Source organism: Semicossyphus pulcher, unplaced genomic scaffold (assembly GCF_022749685.1).
Source record: "Semicossyphus pulcher isolate SPU_LCO1_2020_fin unplaced genomic scaffold, fSemPul1.0.p SCAF_13, whole genome shotgun sequence".
NCBI lineage: Eukaryota > Metazoa > Chordata > Actinopteri > Labriformes > Labridae > Semicossyphus > Semicossyphus pulcher.
The window spans coordinates 25,963,969-25,982,986 of record NW_027211637.1 but is presented as its reverse complement, the minus strand read 5'-3'; the positions used below and the strand labels follow the sequence as shown (position 1 = coordinate 25,982,986).

Sequence of the window (19,018 nt, the reverse complement as noted above, 5' to 3'; positions counted from 1 at the left end):
TAATACCACAGCGACCAGCCTGTTGTTTTCTAGATGGAAAATTATCCCCGTTATCTCGAAATAATGGGCCAAATTTATCCATTATAATGGGGAAAACTGAAAAATAAGTCGAGATCTCAAGAAAACAACAAGAAATTACGGGAAAACTAATAAATGTATGGCTGCATGTCCACTAAGGGCTTCCGTAGCAAGGAGCTGTAACTGAAGGCATCACTTTTATGAGGAAGGAAAAGACAAAGATGCTAACAGGTGTAAGGTATCTTTTATCTTTGCTTGGCTTTCCCTGACCTTGACCTCTGGCGCCTTCATCAGGTGCTCCACTCGCTTTGAATTACACAAACTAAACAACGCTTGTTGAGCTGGATAATGACTGCCGGTCTTTTAGTCTTATTTCAGTCTGCAGCTTTAGATGTCCACATTTAAGAGTTAATCTGTACTTTGCTGTTTCCTTGCTAGCATCAGAGCAGTGGTTTTAGAACAGTTAAATTCTCAAGGCTGAATCTTGAACTTTCAGTCGGTTTCTGTGTTGCTGAGTGAGTATGCGCCAGTAGGTGGCGATCTGAGCACATTTTTCTCCTCACTCTGTACCTGCTGAGCCACTCTCAGTCAGACGCCTCTGTGCTCCTCTGATCTCATATCGATGTTTTCAAAGGCAGTGATCCCTTTAATGCGTTTCCTGTATCAGTCGGGCTTTATAAAGCAGCAGGAGGAGAGCTCAGCGGTGTGTTCACTCCTCTGTGATGATCGCTGGGTTTTACTGCAGGATGAAAGCTGCTGGATTTCTTAACATCCTCAAACAGAGAAATACAGTGCAGACTGCAGAGCTTTAACGCAACACCTCAACCTCACACTGCTCTGCACTGGTGCCTCACTTCTGAAACAGGAAGTACACTCAATCTTCAAACAGAAAGTCTGACACTTAAAATGATTTTTAAGATAATGTAGCCACAAAATGATATCTGCTGAAGTTTTGGTGAAATTATGTTTAATGGTGTCTGTGGTGTCACTTTCTTTAGCTCAGCAGCTTCCCTTTAAGACAGGAAGTAAAGCATGAAATACAGCAAGTGAGAACCACAAGCTGAGCAAAACAGTTGCAAAATATTGTCATGAAAAGTGAAAGGAAATTTACATTTCTGCATTTATCAACAACACATGTAAAAACAGACATGCAGCTTTAAAAAACTCGCTGAAATTTGTAGTTTATACTTTTTTGGTAAATGCCGTTTTAATATCAAACGTTTGTTAAACTCCTGATGCAATGTAAAGTCAGTGCAAATCAGACGTATAATAAACTTGTACTTTACACCTGTTGCAGTGTGTGTGTGTGTGTGTGTGTGTAAGGTAGTTTCCACTGAAGTCGCCTCACTTCCTCCCAGGCCGGTTCCTGCTTTCGGTCGTAATTCAGGTTGACCTCTTTCATGCTGCAAGAAAGGCTCGTTGTGGTCTGCTACAGCCAGTGACAAAGAAATGTACAAACTTAACTTGAAAAATATATACATTTCAAGTTCAATAAATAAAAAACACAATAATAAATCAAATTCTATCTGCCTCCGTCTATTGAGGGGATTTTTCTGAAGGTCGGACGGTCAGCTTCACCACTCTTGCCGCCGTCTTGAAGACAAGATACGGAAAGCTTGGATAACCTGAACAACCAAAGAAGGAGAAAAGTTACCTAACATCAGTGAGTAATTCAACTGGAAAGAAGCCCACCCACTGTGTGTTTCAAAAAACCCCAAAACAACCTTAAACGGGGCTTTGCTGGCAGAGGAAATGGCGCCTCAGAGCAGGGGTGAACCCGCCTACAGTGTTTCTGCAAACACGACTAAACAACAGAATGCGTGCTGCAGGATGTGACAAACTCCCCACACAGAGACAAAACATATTTGTCATACAAGGTTACAAGAGGTTCATACTAAATTTAAACATTTTAAAAACACTTAACTTAACCATAATAATTAATAATTAATCTTATCTTTCACTCTGAAGTGGAATATAAGATTTAATCTGTGTAAGGGTCTTTAAAACATTCTAACTTAACAGCTCAGCCATAAAGGATAAATTAACTGTACTTATATAGTGCTCATCTTGTCTTCTGACCACTCAAAGCCCTTTTACACAACATGTCACCCTTAAACACACACATTCACACACTGATAGCAAAGGCCTAAGCGCCAATCTCCAATCAGGAACAAACTACATTCACACACCGATGACTGTGCCTTCAGAGACAATTTGTGGTTACGTGTCTTGCCCAAGGACACTCCCACATGTAGACTGTAGCAGTAAGGGATCGAACCGCCAACCTTCCGAGTGAAAGACAACCCACTCTACCACTGAGCCACAGCCGCACAAAAGAGGATAAACTGCTTTTATTGCCTAAAACAAATTGGATTGTGGTCGTGAACTTGTGACTTGTGCCAGTCCTGCACTTTGTACGCCCACCAACTCCTTCAAACTCCAGCGCGATGCATAAATGTAGTATTTTTTTCACTCTATGTAACATGAAAATAATGAACGCAGTAATTACCTTAAGAAAATACTTTGGTAATATACAATTGTAATTTCTAGGAGACAAGGTTGCTTTGTAGTAGAGCACACAGGCTGTAGAAATAATGGACGTAGCCACCGTGGCGAAAACCATTGGTTTCTCTACTGTGTAAAAGAAGCCTCGAGTTTGGGATTTGGTCGCCACCATGTTGGTTTTCTGGAGCCAAAAGTGACCGTATTTGGATGAGAGGGTGGCGCTGGAGAGGAGGAAGGGCAGGGGCGGATCCAGAGGGGTGGTAAAATCTGATTGGCCACCCCAAAATCCTTAACTAGGGGGCTGTGTTGCAACAGGCTGCTTGTAGCTTTCTTTCCATTTCAATGTGGCACATTTCCTTTCTACTTTAAATTATTACTCTGACCACACATCTTCTGTTTGGTCCTTAAAGAAATAAGCTTAGAGGGAAGGGTTAATTAAATGCTATTCATTTGTGCATGTGTGTGCACTGCAACAAGGGGTTGGCAGACACTTAGTTATTTAAGCTAAAGAGTCCGCTTGGCTGATTCATGCGAGTGAATGAGCTAGTTTCCCCTCTTGTTTTGCACAGAGTGAGATTTGTTTTTATGGTGGTGAGCGACTGCAGGTGTTTATTTATCAGACTACAGAAGCTAACGCTGCTCACTCAGACGTATATCTGCCAAAAGCCAACAACAATCCTGTCTCCTGCACTGGCCGACAAGTAAAATAAATGTATTATAAACACTGAACGAGCTAACAAGCCAAGTATGGCCAAGGCAGTATACCTGCTGCTTAGTGGGAAAAAAAGGGCTTTTTTACAATTTTGCATTGAGTTCATTTCTCATCAGTCGGCCCAAAAAACCCCAGAATAAGCGCTGTAGAGTCAGTGTTTAGTTTGTCCATTCTGGGCTACAGTAGAAACATTCTTAGGGGACTCTTAGAGGAGATCTGCTCCATCTTAGAGAGCTCATTCTACATTCCTTTAAAGCAGGACTACGATTGTTTCCTGACTCATTTATTTTAACCAAGATGAAGAAGTTCCCCTAACCTTTGGAAAGTTTTTACCCAAACCACAATTTTTTTCAAAACCTCAACAAGTTGTTTTTGTGGCAGAACTTTGTCCAAACATTTATCACATCGTTGTCACATCAAAAAAGAGATTTAAGACCATTTAAAAGGACTTTTTGCTCTTTTAAGGGCTTCAAAATGTTTAACATTTATTTATCCTTAATTTTAGCAGGGAGGACCCACTGAGACTGAGGTCTCTTCCATGGGTTCCCTGTAGCAATAGTAAAAACAGAACAAAATATACACATAAAAATAGTTATAGATACATTCATAATCACATATTCAACCTTTTAATATTTACACATTTTAAAACAGTTGCGATAACCTTCCTTTAATAGTTCAGACACCAGTTCTTTAAAAACATTTTATGGTACCAAAGAGGGCAGCTAAGCGGATTGGTGCAGCAATACTAAAAACAGTCTGTCCCCATTCTGTTCTATACCTTGGTATTTTCAAAGTGACCCAATTTAGGGATCTGGTTTTATGGTTTGAAGTTTTTGTCGACCAAAGTTCAGTCAAGTAGGGAGGGAGCTCACCAATGAGCAGTGTTGTAAGGTATCTTTGCTCAAGTCTAAAGCGAGTCTCAAGTCTTTTTTTCTTGGGCAAGTCAAGTCAAGTCACAGGTTATGTCAAGTCAAGTCGAGTCCTTAGTAAGGCAAGTCGAGTCCCTTTTTTTCCACCCAAGATCCAGCACTCTTACCTGTAGTACCTGGTCTTTATAAAGAGAAAAGACAAGGTGTTAGCAGCTCGTCTAATAATGATATTATTGGCCAATTTATATAACCTGTTCAAAAAGTATGAAAATGAATTGTATCCGTATTATCTTGGCACAGACGCAGCCATGATGATGGTCTGGTCTGAGACCGTATTGAGGAGTAACGAGTACGACTGATGAGGCTTCTCTTTGGGGCTTTGATGTTGCGTGTTGCCATAGCGAGGAGTTTGACCGACAACCAGTCCTCCCATCATGACAATCACATACAGGGAGCTTTTTGAGTCAACCAATCATGATTCCCAGTTAGTACTGCATACATACTTGGTAGTTAGAAACTTGACAACATTAAATTATATCATTTTATATTTAACAGCTAACATTCAAACTTATGAATACACGCAAGTCATCCGAGTCATCATGCCTCAAGTCAAGTCTCAAGTCATTTATTTTTTGTCAAGTCAAGTCGTAAGTCATCAAATCAGTGACTCGAGTCCAAGTCACCAAGTCTCAAGTCCACATCTCTGCCAATGAGTGCCCTATCAATCGACAGAATGTTGTGTTGCTTTCTTCGTTGACCCAAACAGGGCCAGCCAACAGAGTGATACAATTCACAAAAGTCCATAGTCTCCATAGTCCAAAACTGGCAGTATTGTAGCCTGCACAATCCCTTCCTATTTCTTATTGTTAGGCAGGACTTATTTCTATAAAGAAAACCTATGTAAGGCCTTAGTTTTCTAGTTAAATTGAAAATGTGTGATCTAAAACAGAGATCCTTATCGAGCCAGACGCCAAGTACTTCAACTTCAATGTCTACATTGTTTGATGCGGACTATGTAATATCAGTGTTCTGTCTTGAGAATGTCATATATTTGGCTTTACTGGGATTCAGCATTAGCCAACCAAAGCTGGTTGGAATGCGTTAAAATCAGTCTGTAACTGCGAAACAGCTTCACTGTTTGAGGGCGCAGAGGAATATAATGTTGTATCATCAGCATAAAGATGAATTTTACAATGTTCTTATTTTTCTGCAATGTCATTAATATACAATGTAAAATGTGAACATGCTTTTAATGTCCTTATAGCTATATTACTGCAACTCTCTTTGCTTTCACTTTTGCCTGCAACTCATCAGATTCCAGTACAAAAGCCAGCCATGACCTGATTTTGTTTTGTGTTTCTAAGGCTGAGCATTCATAGGCACATCCCCTCCTCCATCTCTGCACACCTTAAATCATGTGATAAATTGCTCCTCCTTATTCCCATTTATTTCTTTTTTGATTGATTCTTTCAAACCTCTCAAAAATAAGTGTTTATTTACCCAGATGCTGATCAGAGATAGAATGATTTTGGCGACTCCCACTGCAGCAGAGCCTGCGACGATCCACAAGACGGGCAGGTCCTTCTCATCGAGGAGCGGCTTGAGAGTCGAGCTCAGCGCATTAGTGGTTGTTGTCAGTTCTTTCTGGGTCGTACAATCTGAATTAAGACATAAAAGACAAATAAATTAAAAGCATCAGTGTATAAATGAGATTATTCAGCCCAGACTAAAATAAATGTTTTGTTGGATACACAACAATGAAACATCATTTCTTTACATAGTTTCTACGCTGGCAGTATAATCTTACCTGAAATATTATTCTATCGAGCAGTGGCAATAATTACTTGTTGTTCTAGACATTTTATTTCCAGAAAAAGGTTGAATACGTGTTTGTGGTAATAAATAAACTTGACTTGTGTTTCCTAGTGGATGTGGTCACAAATGTTCTCTGAATGTTCAAGCAGAAATGAGGTCAAGTACTCACATTTGGGTCATCAAACTTTAAGTTTTCTTCTACTAAAGTGATCATCTTGAAGATTTTAATTTAAATAAATCGCTGTAAAGTCACTATTTATCGCTGAATGATAATGAGTTCACACAATGGTGATTGAGCCTATGGCCCACTGATGAAAGGCGTGTGGTGCGACTTTCAGGGAAAAAATCACAAGTTCACAAGTTTTTTCAATCAGCCAGCAGTGGTTGGTCTGCCAGAGAGGGTGGGCAGAGCTAAGCGGCTACTCTTCTATGGCTGAACAAACGAAGAAAAGATGGATGACTACAGATACAACTTCAAAAATAAGTGAAAATCCAAAGAAAAAGAAACAAATTAGACGCTCAGAAGAAGGCAAAAAGGAAAGCGACCGTCAGTGAGGAAAATCAAGAGTTACAACAGGAGCCAACCGTGGACGTCACACATGCAGCACTGTCTGCCATAGGTGCCGCCGATCTTCAAGATTATCACTTTAATTTAAAAAACATTCTGTACCTTGTTGTGTTTCGGGCGTTACTTTGATAATAAGGATTGAATTAATAAAGTTCTTAATGTTCGTTAATCATCAAAAGCTGTAACCAAAAGCTACATTTGAAGCATTTGCCGTATAATTAACAATATTTTCCCATCAAACCGGAATATTTAGGCAGATATCACCCTACTTAACGTATTGGTTTAGGGCTTCAGTTGTTAGCGTTTATTGGTCTTTTACAATTCCTTACAAACTGGTAACTTTCCAACTGTGAAATTGATGACATACTTTAACCACTTGCAAATATTTCCCTGCTAATCTTAACCTGTCAAATATACAATTCAGGTATGTGTGTTGCTCATTACAGATGCTCAGTTTCAGACGCTTACCCTCGATGGTCAGGTTGACTCTGGAATACTTATTTTTAAAGCCGATATTTGCATTGTGGGCACACTCGTAGAGTCCCGAGTCTTCAGCCGTCACACTGGGGAGCAACAGGCTGTAATTCTCTCTGAACTCAGCCGCACGCTGGAAGTTGTAGTCCTGCAATTTATGACTTTCATCAAACCCGATAATGCCAAAGTGCTTCTCGTTGACGATCTGTTTAAACGGACAACCAAAACAGACAAATGTGTTGAACGAACATGAAGATGACATTAAATGTAGTTTAAATTTAGCCACATTTAATGAAACTGAAATGTGTCACTGACCTTATACCAGGCCATAGATAGGAACTCCATGCTGCCGACATCTGAACACTTCAGAGTCACATTGTCTTTGCAGTTTGCCTGAATCAGAGTCTGACTCTGGGTTGTGTAATGCAGCAACAGCATCTGACATAATTACATCACAGTGTTCAGAGAGCACAAATACTTTCCATTTGAGTGAACAGCATCAATGCACTCGACTCCTTTAGTTCATCTGTTTGATAATGTCATCAATAAGATATCAATACAGTTTTTAAATGATACAAAAGTTAATTTAACTCACCTTAATGATCAGCACCCTCGTAGACATCCTTTATGCTTCATGAGTCACTTGAATTCACTGAATTGTTTCACTTCACAAGAAACAGTCAAAGTTTCCTGGAGGGGCACATTCAGAGGTGAGGGGGATTATCAGCAAGGATTTAGTTTCTGAAGCCCCCATGTGGTTATGTGAGGCACTGCATCAGAGAGTACTTACCATATGGTTCCTCTTGGGCCTTTCTGTGTGGAGAGCGCATGTTCTCCTCGTGCATGTGTGGGTTCCCTCCGGGTACTCCAGCTTCCTCCCACAGTCCAAAGACATGCTCGTTAGGTTCATTGGTGACTCGAAATTGCCCGTAGGTGTGAATGTGAGCGTGAAAGGTTGTCTGTCTCTATGTGTCAGCCCTGTGATTGACTGGCGCCCAGTCCAGAGTGTACCCCGACTCTCGCCCAATGACTGCTGGGATAGTCTCCAGCCTCCCCGCGACCCTGAACAGTATATGCAATATAGATGCCGGATGGATGGATATTTATTGTTATCCACCAAAACACCAAGGAGAATTCTTAGTACAACATATGTCAGAAAACCTACTTGGTAATAAACTGATTTAAAATTTTAATTCGCAGGCAGTGAAAGAAGTTCGATCATGTTGTCTGTGTCACCGTAAGGAGGTGCCTCAGGAAAGCTTTGCGTACTACAACGTGTGCACTTTACAAGAGGGTCTTAATTAAAAGACAGTAATGACTTGCCTCATATTGTAGATTCCTTTGAGACTGCAGACTAAAATGTTGGATTTCTCTGCCTGTACTGCTTCAAAATAGGATAAGTTTTTGCGGACCTCCAGTGACTTTAGGGTTAGACTTTGCACAAGAAGTACTGCTTGGTCTGACTTGTCTGAACAGCAACACAGAAACATAGACAGGACAGTCATTGTGGTGGTATGAAATATGACGGTTTCTTTCTTTCTTTATCTTCATGTGAACGTTGACTTTTTGTGATGTAATGTAAAATTCTTGAAATTAATTTTAGCTTTGAATGTCAGTTAGGTATTAAAATATGTATGTTGTATATGTGTGTGAAGATTCCTTTGTGCATGGAGAACAAAATTGTGGACAATGGTTGAGGCAGACCGAATGAGAAGACCTCTTTGGAACAGTTGAGAAGCAATGGACAGATGGACGGACAGACAGATCATTAGCCAAATTGAAAACCTCAGATTAGAAGGTAAATTGGTGGTTAGCACTTTTGATACCGGAAAACGGAAAATCAGCTGAGCATACTTTGGAACATACTTTAACCTTCTCCAGTGAAAATCAAGTGTTTAACCTTGTAAACACCTCCATGTGGTGTTTTTCATGTGCTTCAAGACATATCAGGGACAACATCAGCAGTCATCTCCATGGCTGGGCCTGTCTGCTTTTAAACAGCAGTGTACCAAGGACAGGCTGAACAACACGTTTTCAGATTGGCAGGTTTGAGACGTCACAAACCTAAGGAGCCAATCCCGTTAATGGACGGGGCGACGCTATGCATATCATTATGTGCAACCTATGGCAACCGCTTCGGCGATGTGCAAGCCAGCTGTAATTGTCATCATAATTTTTGCAAACTCACTACTGACTACTGACATTGCTACTACTAATTACTACATTTCAAGCTAGCTAAGTTTCGACAACTTGACACTAAACGATGGCGATTGAATTTGAATTTTTAATGAGGGAGAAGGAGGAGATGCCTAGGGAGGATTTGTACAAAGTAATCAAACGTATTTTGCAGAAAAAGTTCTCTTCCCCGTTTATGCAACACGGCGGGAACATCGACATTTCCAACATATTTTTCTTTTGCATGAAAACTATTTCAAATTTTAACACATTGGTGTCTATTTATTTGTGTTAAAAAAGATGTTATTGAAAGCAAGATGAAAAATATCAATATAACAAGCAATTACAATCTCTTGAACAGTGGTGTATGAAAACAATTACTTATTGCACATAGAAACCTGTTGAAGCTAATTTTGGTGCAACAGCCTCACAAAAAGCATTGACTGCCAAAGTGGATTGTACTTAGCGTGTTAGTGCTGGAGGGTCACATCAATCACACACGCGCACATGCACACACTTACTCTTATGAGGCGAGCTCATCCTGTTGTTTTCATCTCAGGGAACTCCCCATTGTCTTCCTTTGAGCATATTATTTGTATGTGTCGCTCTTGTTGACAAAAGAGGTCGATATATGTTATTAATAGCAGAGGGGCTTTATGGAAAAGGGAAGAGTGAGGTCTTTGGATTCCCCCATCTGCATCAAACAATGCCTCATTCAGCAGCAGCTGGCACAGCCAGCGCAGGGACGAAGAAATTCACTGATGTTACCACAAAACAAAACAGAACATGAGTGGAAATGAGGAGTTTTTTTGGCCTCTTCCGATTGGATGCCGGGACCTGCAGCTGTGAGCGGGTTTAGATTTATGACAGGGGTCATCTCAGCAAATACAAAAGCATGATACTCCACATTTTTTAAATATCTCTCACTTGTCGGTCACTGCAGATGTTCTGATTCTGAATTTAGTGAAACATCTTAATCAAGCACATGGGGATTTTACAGTCATACAAACTATGTGTTACAAGGAAGGAGTGCATCATAAAAAAAAGTCTGAGACAAAACCTGCTGAAGCCTGTCATCAAAGTTGTGATTCTCCGATGGTTTAATAGTTGGTGTAAATGTGAGCGAGTGCACGTGTTATGTGTGCATGTATGTTTGATTGCGGCTCTACGTAAGGGTGTTGCACGCCACAGTAAATCCCAGAGGTTGTTAGCACACCCAGCTGCTAGTGCAGGCCTCCATGTTTCTGTCAGCGAGGTTGTTCGCCGCACACTCTCTCGCCTCTGATTGAGGAAATCCTCTGACTGTTTGCTCTGTTTGCTGAAATGAAACGTCCCAATGGTTCCGCCGTTTCTCCCACAGGTCCCGTACGCTGAGACTTTCCCATGAAGACTGTGCATGTTTACAGGGGTGTGACAGATATATGGCTCTTTGATGAACCGTAACAGTACCAATGTTTCAGTGCTGGAGAGGCTCAATGATGATATTGTTGTCAGGAAGAAAATCCACTAAAAAGGTAATTTTGAAAAAATGTAATAACTTTTAATTGAAGCCTTAAAAAATGTAAACCATCTTAAGTGTAGTACACTTCATTAATTATCTTTATGTTCCTCCAAGAGGACATTATTTTTGCAGCAAGGAAGCATTAAAACATAAAACAATGAGACAATTAAAATACATTTAAACAATCAAAGACGTCAAACACGCTGGTACGGGACTCGTAATACTGAATTCAGTAAAAGGTTTGTGTGACAAAATTTGGGACAAGCTAACGGAGGATATACAAACAGTTTTTGCTTTATTATAATTAACAGCATAAAACGAGGTAAAACATGGTTCGTATTTCTTATGGCAACTTTCTGTGTTATTTGTTTTAGCTAAAAAATGTAATCTGAAAAATCATTATCATTTCACTACTCATCTGCAACTGAAAAGAGGGACACCGGGCCGTATTTGAAGGTAAAACAACTCATTTAACAACCTATTTTCTACCGTTAGCTAACAACTTACGTTAGCATTCAACCACTAACAGTACTGTATCAATAAGGTTTGAGACGAGCTGAAGGAGCTCCAGGAAAAGTTAAGATAATGATAGGCTATAAGAATTAAGAACATAAAAAGATATATTTAAACATTTAACCTGTTGCAGCCTCATTTTTAGAGCTACGTATCTCTGACCAAAGACGAAGGCGTCAAATTCTTTATAGAGATGTTGGTTGTGATAGCTTTCTGTGTTATTTGTTTCAGATAAAAATGTCGTAATAATATCACTGATTTGACTCTTGTGATCAGCAAGTGAAAAGAGGGACACCGGGCCGTATTCCAAGGTCATTTGTTCACCCATTTTCTACCGTTAGCTAACAGGTTACGTTAGCATTCAACCAATTACAGTACTATATCAATAAGGTTGAGACGAGCTAACAGAGAACCAAGAAACAGTTCATGGTATTTAAGAAGAGGATAAAGAGATGCACTAAAATTCTAACCTGTTGCGACCTCAGTTTTGAGTTCTGTGTTCAAAGTTTTCAGTGTGATTTGTTTTAGCAAAAAATTTTATCTGACAAGTCGTTCAACTCAATCATTTATCTGATTTCTTTTGGATCAACGACAGAAAAGACGGATACTGCACCATATTCGTATTACAAGGTATTACATATTTGCTAACCTATTTGTTACTGTTAGCTAACAGCTAATGTTAGCAGTCAACTACTTGCAGTGTTTTTTGTTTTAAAGCTTTAATAAGTGTGCCCAAGAGATGAGTTGATATTTCAGAATTGATGCGTCTTTCCTGTCTAATTGTGTGACACTGGTACGAGACATGGAATACAGATATAGTTAAACAATTGTGGGGCAAACTGCATCAATAAGATATGAGACAAGACAAGCTAAAGAAGAGCCAAGAAACTGTTCGTTGTATATTCGAATTAAGAAGATAAAAAGATACATTAAAAATGTTTAACCTGTTGCGACCTCATTTTTAGAGCTCTGTATCTCTGGCAAAAACAACATATTCGATAGCCTATTCGCTACCATTAGCTAACAGTTAATTGACAATTAGTTACTGTTTGCTAACAGCTTACGTTAGCATTCAACCCTTTCCAGTTAGTTGTGCTTCAGTGCTCTAATAAATGTGTCCAAGATGCGAGTTGATATTTCAGCTAGGCTAATTCAGATCTTCCCTGTCTTATCTGTAACAATTTTAAGAGCTAATTTTAAGTGGTTGAATGCTAATGTTAGCTGTGAGAGTAACTCATGGGTTATAACTGTTACTGTTACTGTTTCTATGAAGTATGGCGTCCCTCCAGATTTCTCTTTCCATTATCTTTTCAGTTGCAGATCAATCTGGTGAAATGATGGATTTAACAGATTACCTATGTTAACATTACTTATAACCTGGAATGTAGCAGAACAACATTATAATGAGCCTGACGTCTGAGGAACATGGCCGCCATGTCAAATCACCCCATGGTCAGAGGGTCAGTAAAGACTGTTAGCCTCCATCTTCGTCAAGTCTGTTCAATTGTCATAGTAATTAAATGCAAAAGTAGTTTGGATGTTTCAGTCTGGATCAAAGAGGTAACTACTTGCCCTGCTTTTCCAGAGCCAGACCGTTAAAACGTTCTGGTCACTTCCTGCTCAGTGCCGAACAGAAGACAGACAAAGTTGAAGCCAGCTTCGTAAGGTGGTTATATGTCACTGTTGTGTGTAAAGCTTGCATAAACACATTGTTGCAGGAGTAATTCTGCAGAGCTGCATCTCACTGCCAGTTCAATTCTTTATTTAGGAAGTAAAACCCCTTTTGTGTGTGTTGCTGGTTTCTCACCTCCGCCTCTGGGTGGATTGTCCAAGCCTGCAGCAGAACAGAGCTGCGTTACGACGATCTGTATTGTTCCCTAATTTCTTCTCTGGGATTTCCTCCTGCCAGCTCCCCCTCCCGCCCACCCATCCTATTTACTGTACAGCCCTCCATCATCCTCCCCCTGTCTGAAAGCCTTGCCAAACTCTCTGGCACATGAAAACAATTGTTCTTGTATGTTTGAGGAGACGCAACCTGCTTTCTCAGACAGCTTTTCTACCCCACAGAAGCTCAGCAGACAGACTTCCTCCTCCTGTAAAAAAAAAAAAAAAAAAGTGGTCATGTTCAGTAAAAAATCGGAAGCGAGGTATCCGAGTCCCGAGCCCCAAAGTGACTCAGAACCATTAATATCTTTGACATGCAGGTGGAGCGAGAGGCCATCTCTCCCCAGCCGGAGAGCGTTTGAAACGTGCTGAAACAGACTGTGAGAGCAAGGGCGATTAAAATACAACCATGTGCAGGTTTGTTTCTAACAAGAGCGCTCTGGCAGGACTACAAACTGCTGAAGGTAAGCACCCATGTGGGAGTCAGGACGGCGCTCCCATATGAGGTTGAAAAAACGCTTAACATCCTTCCTGTTTCTGGATCATCTATTTTAGCTCTTTTTTTCTCCTTTTTTTGGAGAGGAGGCGAGGACACGGACGTGTTTTTAGCAGTCAGAGCAGTGATTTGTGTTTGTTCTGGAAGACGGAGTTATTGCTCAACTAGATTAATAAATTCAAGCTCTCTAAATGTGCCTCATCTTCTGTTGTAGATCAATAATGAAGAAATGAGCACTAAACTGCTATCTGTGGTAGACAATAAAGCTCTGAGCTTCACATTTAGCAACATAAAAAATACATTTTACACACTCAATATTGAGATTCACTCTGAAGTAAAATTTATTGTACAACTTAACTTAATTGCTGCTGTGAAGCAATCTGACATCCAAATCATAAAAGAGATCTGTGATCTCAATGGGAGGCTGATTAAATACGGGTTAAATAAAATAAAATATATGTACAAAGTTTAGAGCAAACAGCTACTTTTTATGGTTTATTTTAAGCATTAAATTCCACACTCTCAAACGTTAATGTTTGGTGCTTCATTGACATAATTTCACAATAAACAAACAGGTTAGAAAACCTTCTCAGACAATGGGCGATATTGACCCAGTGTTATTTACATGAGTTATTTTAGTGTTATTGTACTCTACCTTTACTATATTGTTATTCAAATGTGTTATAATTGCGACCAGTTACAATCGACTAAATCATTTGCAGTTCCCAATGTGATATGCACAAAACTTTGTACAAATAATAGCACATTTTCTGCAGGTTTAATAGTAATAACAATAATAGAAATGGTTCAAAATAACCAAAGTAAAAAGCATCACACTCAGAATGACCACAAGTTTCATCCTTCAAATAATTAATTATAAGAGCATAACAAATCAAGAGACTCTTGAAGTCATTTTCCGTCTCCGGTCAGAAAGGAGGAGGCTGAACTTCCATCGCCACTAAAACTGTTCCGGCAGAAAATGTCTTTTGGGATTAAGAGATGAGAGCATCCGAGGAAGAGGAAAAACTCACCGAAGTGCAGCAGTAAAGCTCAGCAGTGGTCCCCAGGTGGATCCTGGCCTGTCAGACATGTTAAACAGATCCACACTGACCTTATCTGCTGCGTTTGCTCCCCCCCCCCCTCGTCTTCTGACGGGCCCTGCCATCAATTTGTTACCTGTCATCTCAAAAGGGAAAAAGAAAGGCTTCTTCCGAATATGTTGAAAAGTCACTATTTGGATCGCTCGCTCTGAAAACCACCACCAGAGAGTTTTACATCTGGGTCCCAGCGCCGGATGATGTCAAGACTGGCGCTGACCCAAAGCCCGTCGCACTGAGAGTTCCTCGGAGAGGTCGCTGCACGTTGTTTTCCCTTCCTGTGCCTCCGTGACATCTTCCTGCCGGGGGGAGCCTCGGGGAGCCATTTGAGGAGGCCAGGGCCCCGGGCACAGAGGACTTAGCACAGCAAATTCCAATTTGCCTGACAGGGGCAGGTGGGGGAGGGAGGTGAGGGGAGCTCGGACCCCCAAGCAAGCACCTTTAACAGCCTTAAAATTCACTTTCCATACAGCCTCCTGTGCCGCCGGGAGAGCTCTCCGTGTGGTTCTGAACACTGAGTTTGTCGTCTGATTCAAAGCGATGTCAGACAGGAACTTGGGCTCAGCTGTCTGTGTGTCTGAGCTCCAGTCCGCCTGTTAGACCGATCACTGACTCAGACAAGAGACCGACAGAGACCCACAGAGACGGGGAGGATTTCTGCTTAGCAGACTGATTTCTCAGCAGTTATGAAATGATTCACTCTGAAACGGGCCTGATGCTCTCTTTTCTATGGAGACCAGCAGAGTAGATAATTTAACAGGCGGATTGTAAGAAAACAAATTAAATACGTGTTTTCTTGATAATGATAGTATCAAATTCAGAGAGCATCTTCACCATCTACTGACACATGAACTCATCTTGTTGTAAGGAGTAAAACTATAGTTGTTCTGATACAGACAGCTGTAATATTACAACCTAAAATGGCATGTGCAGGTTTATGAGAGTATGCAAGCTAATGCACCAACAGGATACCATCATTTATAAGCCCCCCCACAAATGTGCGTGTGTATACAGAGTCATCAACTATTCGACAATCTGTTACTGCGTTATGCTTTCTATTTGTGTAATTATTGTTTTCTGTATGACCTTTTGTACATATTCGAAATAAATCTAATCTAATCCAATCCAATGTACTTGTTTCTTCCTCTCCAAAACAGTAGCCTACACAGCAAAGATATATGTTTTATAGCTGCAACTAACAAGTACTGTTTTAGAGCAGAAGAAGTGACAACAAGGTGAGCTAGAGGAGGTAGGTTTTTTGTTCAAGATAGAAAAATTTCAGAAATTAGAGGGGTTTTTTTTTTTTACCTGTCACACATTATAAGGCTGTGTTGTTATGTATTTTAAGTGACAATGATCAGAACCTCAGCAGCTTCATGTTAAACAGCTGCGTTTCTCTGACGTCAGGAGAGGCCACAAGCAGAGCTACGGCTAACATTAGCACAGCTTGTTTTTAGGATTCCTGCAGTGTACTCAGTTAGGTCATACAACAACAACAGCATATATCTTATCCATACAAGGTTAGAATTATACAGCTGATAATATGTAATAATAAGTATATTTCTTTAATGGTACCTGAATTGAAGGAGCACTCAGTATCTGCCAATACTCTAATTGAGGTACCAGAATAAATATGGTAATAAGGAAACAATGGTATCGGAAATTCTCTTAATAAAGCTGCAGAAGTTCTAGTCAGGAAAAACAGCAGCATTAGATCAGCATCATTTGCCATCATTGCACATCCGTAGGGTTTCACTTCAGTGCTCCACCGTGACCTCCGACCTCTCACCCCGTCTCTCCCTGTCCTTCGGGCCCACAGCGGTGATTTATCCCTCTGACATACCAACAGCTGTGTTGGGGGGCTCCGAGCAGAGTGTGGGCTACTATTTGCCGTGACTAATCGATAACAGACTTCAAAAAACACCAATCGTGAGAGCTGGAAAAAAATACAGCAGTCGTTGACACCAGAAACCTCAAAACCTTTGCTATAAACAACGTGTTGGCAACGTGGCTGGAAACAATGGAAGTGTGTGTGTGTGTGCGTGTGTGTGTAGACACATCTTTCCATAAAGACATTAAGGGTGTTTAAGTAAATGGATATTTGAAATGGAACTTATGAAATATACAGCATGTTAATTAAGCATTTAGGTGTCAAACTTCTTGACAAGAAGTGTTAAGAAAAGTTGAGAACAGACATTTTGTAAACTGCAGCTTCTTGTTACGTAATAAGAGCACCTTTTTTTTCTCTATCATTTGTACCCTAAATAAACATCTTGTAATTTTCTTATACCCGTTTCATCAATATCACCCACATGTATTTAGTTTTAAATCAATCATCCAGTGACTCTTCATTTGCCCTTTTCCAGGTTAGACTTTTGTCATCACGGGACAAATGAACTCTACAAAAACAGGATTAGGAAAATAATCACTTATATTTTCATAAAATATATTTTATTCAAAACTTTTTGAAGGGAAAAAAGGACAAAAAAATCACAAGTTTCAAACAAATGCACTGCATCTTTGAAAGGCTTCAATTTCTCAGTCAAGAATAAATAGTCTCTTCTTTGGTTTCATTTGATCCAGCATGTTCACAAACGTGTGTGTGTGTGTGCGCTTTGTAACACCAGCTTTGACTCTTCCCTGAGAAAGTCTTTGAGGATTTCAGGTTGCTAATCATTCACTGGTCTTCTGTCAGCGTCTCATTCTCAGCGGAACCAGCCCTCGCATTTTTAAACAGTCTTTGGCATCTTTTATCTGGAAAAGAAAACATAAAAAAATAAATGTCTCTGTCAGATTAAGACTAAAAAAATATTTTATTTGACTGAAGAAGGAGTTTTTCTTTGGAAATAAAACATACTGAATATTTACTCTCTACAAATCAACCTTTTTTTTTGCTTCAGTGTCTGGTATAAAATTAATGACCAAATGCAATAGAAAGCTAATAACTATGTCACATAGCACATCATGTTTATCACAACAGTGCAGTTCTTACAGCAGTAAAAGAAAACCATCTGTGCCTACAGCGAGCGCCGAGCCATGTGCAGTGCGTAAAAGCGCTCCAAACAACTCCACACTCCAAAACAAAATACTGGAGTTACACAAAAGTGTAAACGAATAAAAGTTAAAACTAAGATGCATTAGAGACAAAAACATTTTTAGAGAATAACCAAGACCAAAAAACGGTCTGGGCTTAAAGCTGATTAGCCTGTTTCACATTATCCTTTAGCACATTAAACGCAGCACTGGATTTAATGAACATACAGTAAAGCAGCATTTACCCCTTTTCTCTGGTTGCTCAGACAGAAGGTACAGATGGTCCGTGGCTGCTGCGCCCCGCTCTCTCCTTGCGCATGAACCGCGCCGAGGCAGGGCTGTCCATCCGCGACGCCGTCCCCGAGAAGCAGCACGTTGGCCAGATGCGAAATGTAGCTGGATGCCAAACGAAGAGTTTCGATTTTTGAGAGCTTTCTGTCCACAGGCTCGGTGGGTATGAGAGTCCGGAGAGCCGTGAACGCGGTGTTGACACTCTGGGTCCTTCCTCTCTCCCTGGCGTTAGCTGCGCTCCTCTGCTTCACCACCACCGTCGAGTCTCCCTCCAGTTTGCGCGAAATCCTGCGTCGTTTCTCGGTGGAGCCACAGTAACTTTGCTCCGAGCTGCCGTCGCTTTCGCTGCGGTTCTCGTCATCCTCAGACGTGATGGTGAAGTCTGAATAGATCAAGTGTGTCGCCACAGGCCGCAGCATGGCGAAAGTCATCGTTAAAAGTTAAAAATCCCAGCTCCAAATCCTCAGATCATACCGAAAACCATCTGCAGGGAAAATCCCCACATCTCTAGGTGGCACAAAGAGTGCATGTGACAACTAAAGAAGAAGGAGGTTTAAATTAAGCTGACTGACTGCTCATCAGTCAGTGTGCAGTGGTCTGTTTGAAGGATGGACCCTGACTCCCTGGTCAGCTGCGCTCTTATAGCCGGATGGGAGGAGCTGCCAGAAGTGTTACAGTAACCTCTCATAACTCACAAAAACACAACTTATAACTCATCATAAATGTGCCACATTGTTACAAATCATAAACGCACTTTATAATGACATGAATATGACAATAACACACGTTAACAATACATTTAGTGATCAGCAGAACTAGATAGAGTGAGGCAGTAAGTTATTAGTGCTGGAAGCAACATTTGTTTACCAGGTACACCTCAGAAAAATCATTTATTATTTATTTAATATATTGACCTAGAAGAACATGAGTGTAAAAGTAAGAGTATCCAATGTACAAAGGACTCCTATTAAGTTGAATATTATGGAACATCATTTAAGCAATATTACATAAGAGGGAGTGATGTAATGAATATCAGCACTGCTGTGATTCGGTCAAAGGCACAAGAT

General features: G+C 40.4%; 1 protein-coding gene across 1 annotated transcript; it reads right to left on the bottom strand.

Moving 5' to 3' along the window:
• Positions 1-17,147: 17,147 nt before the first annotated feature.
• tcf15 (transcription factor 15) lies at positions 17,148-18,382 on the bottom strand. The gene is made up of 2 exons (XM_069660810.1): positions 17,906-18,382; positions 17,148-17,381 (listed from the first exon to the last, which is right to left on the bottom strand). Exons 1-2 carry the CDS (start codon positions 18,380-18,382, stop codon positions 17,319-17,321), a joined length of 540 nt encoding a protein of 179 aa, XP_069516911.1. The 3' UTR covers positions 17,148-17,318.
• Between the last annotated feature and the right edge of the window lie 636 nt (positions 18,383-19,018).

Excerpts from the sequence above, each read along its gene's own strand:
- tcf15 (XM_069660810.1), bottom strand. The coding sequence starts at position 18,382 with ATGACTTTCGCCATGCTGCGGCCTGTGGCGACACACTTGATCTATTCA. Across the intron at positions 17,382-17,905 it reads TGAGCAACCAGAGAAAAGGG|ATAAAAGATGCCAAAGACTG; the intron begins GTAAATGCTGCT and ends TTTCTTTTCCAG.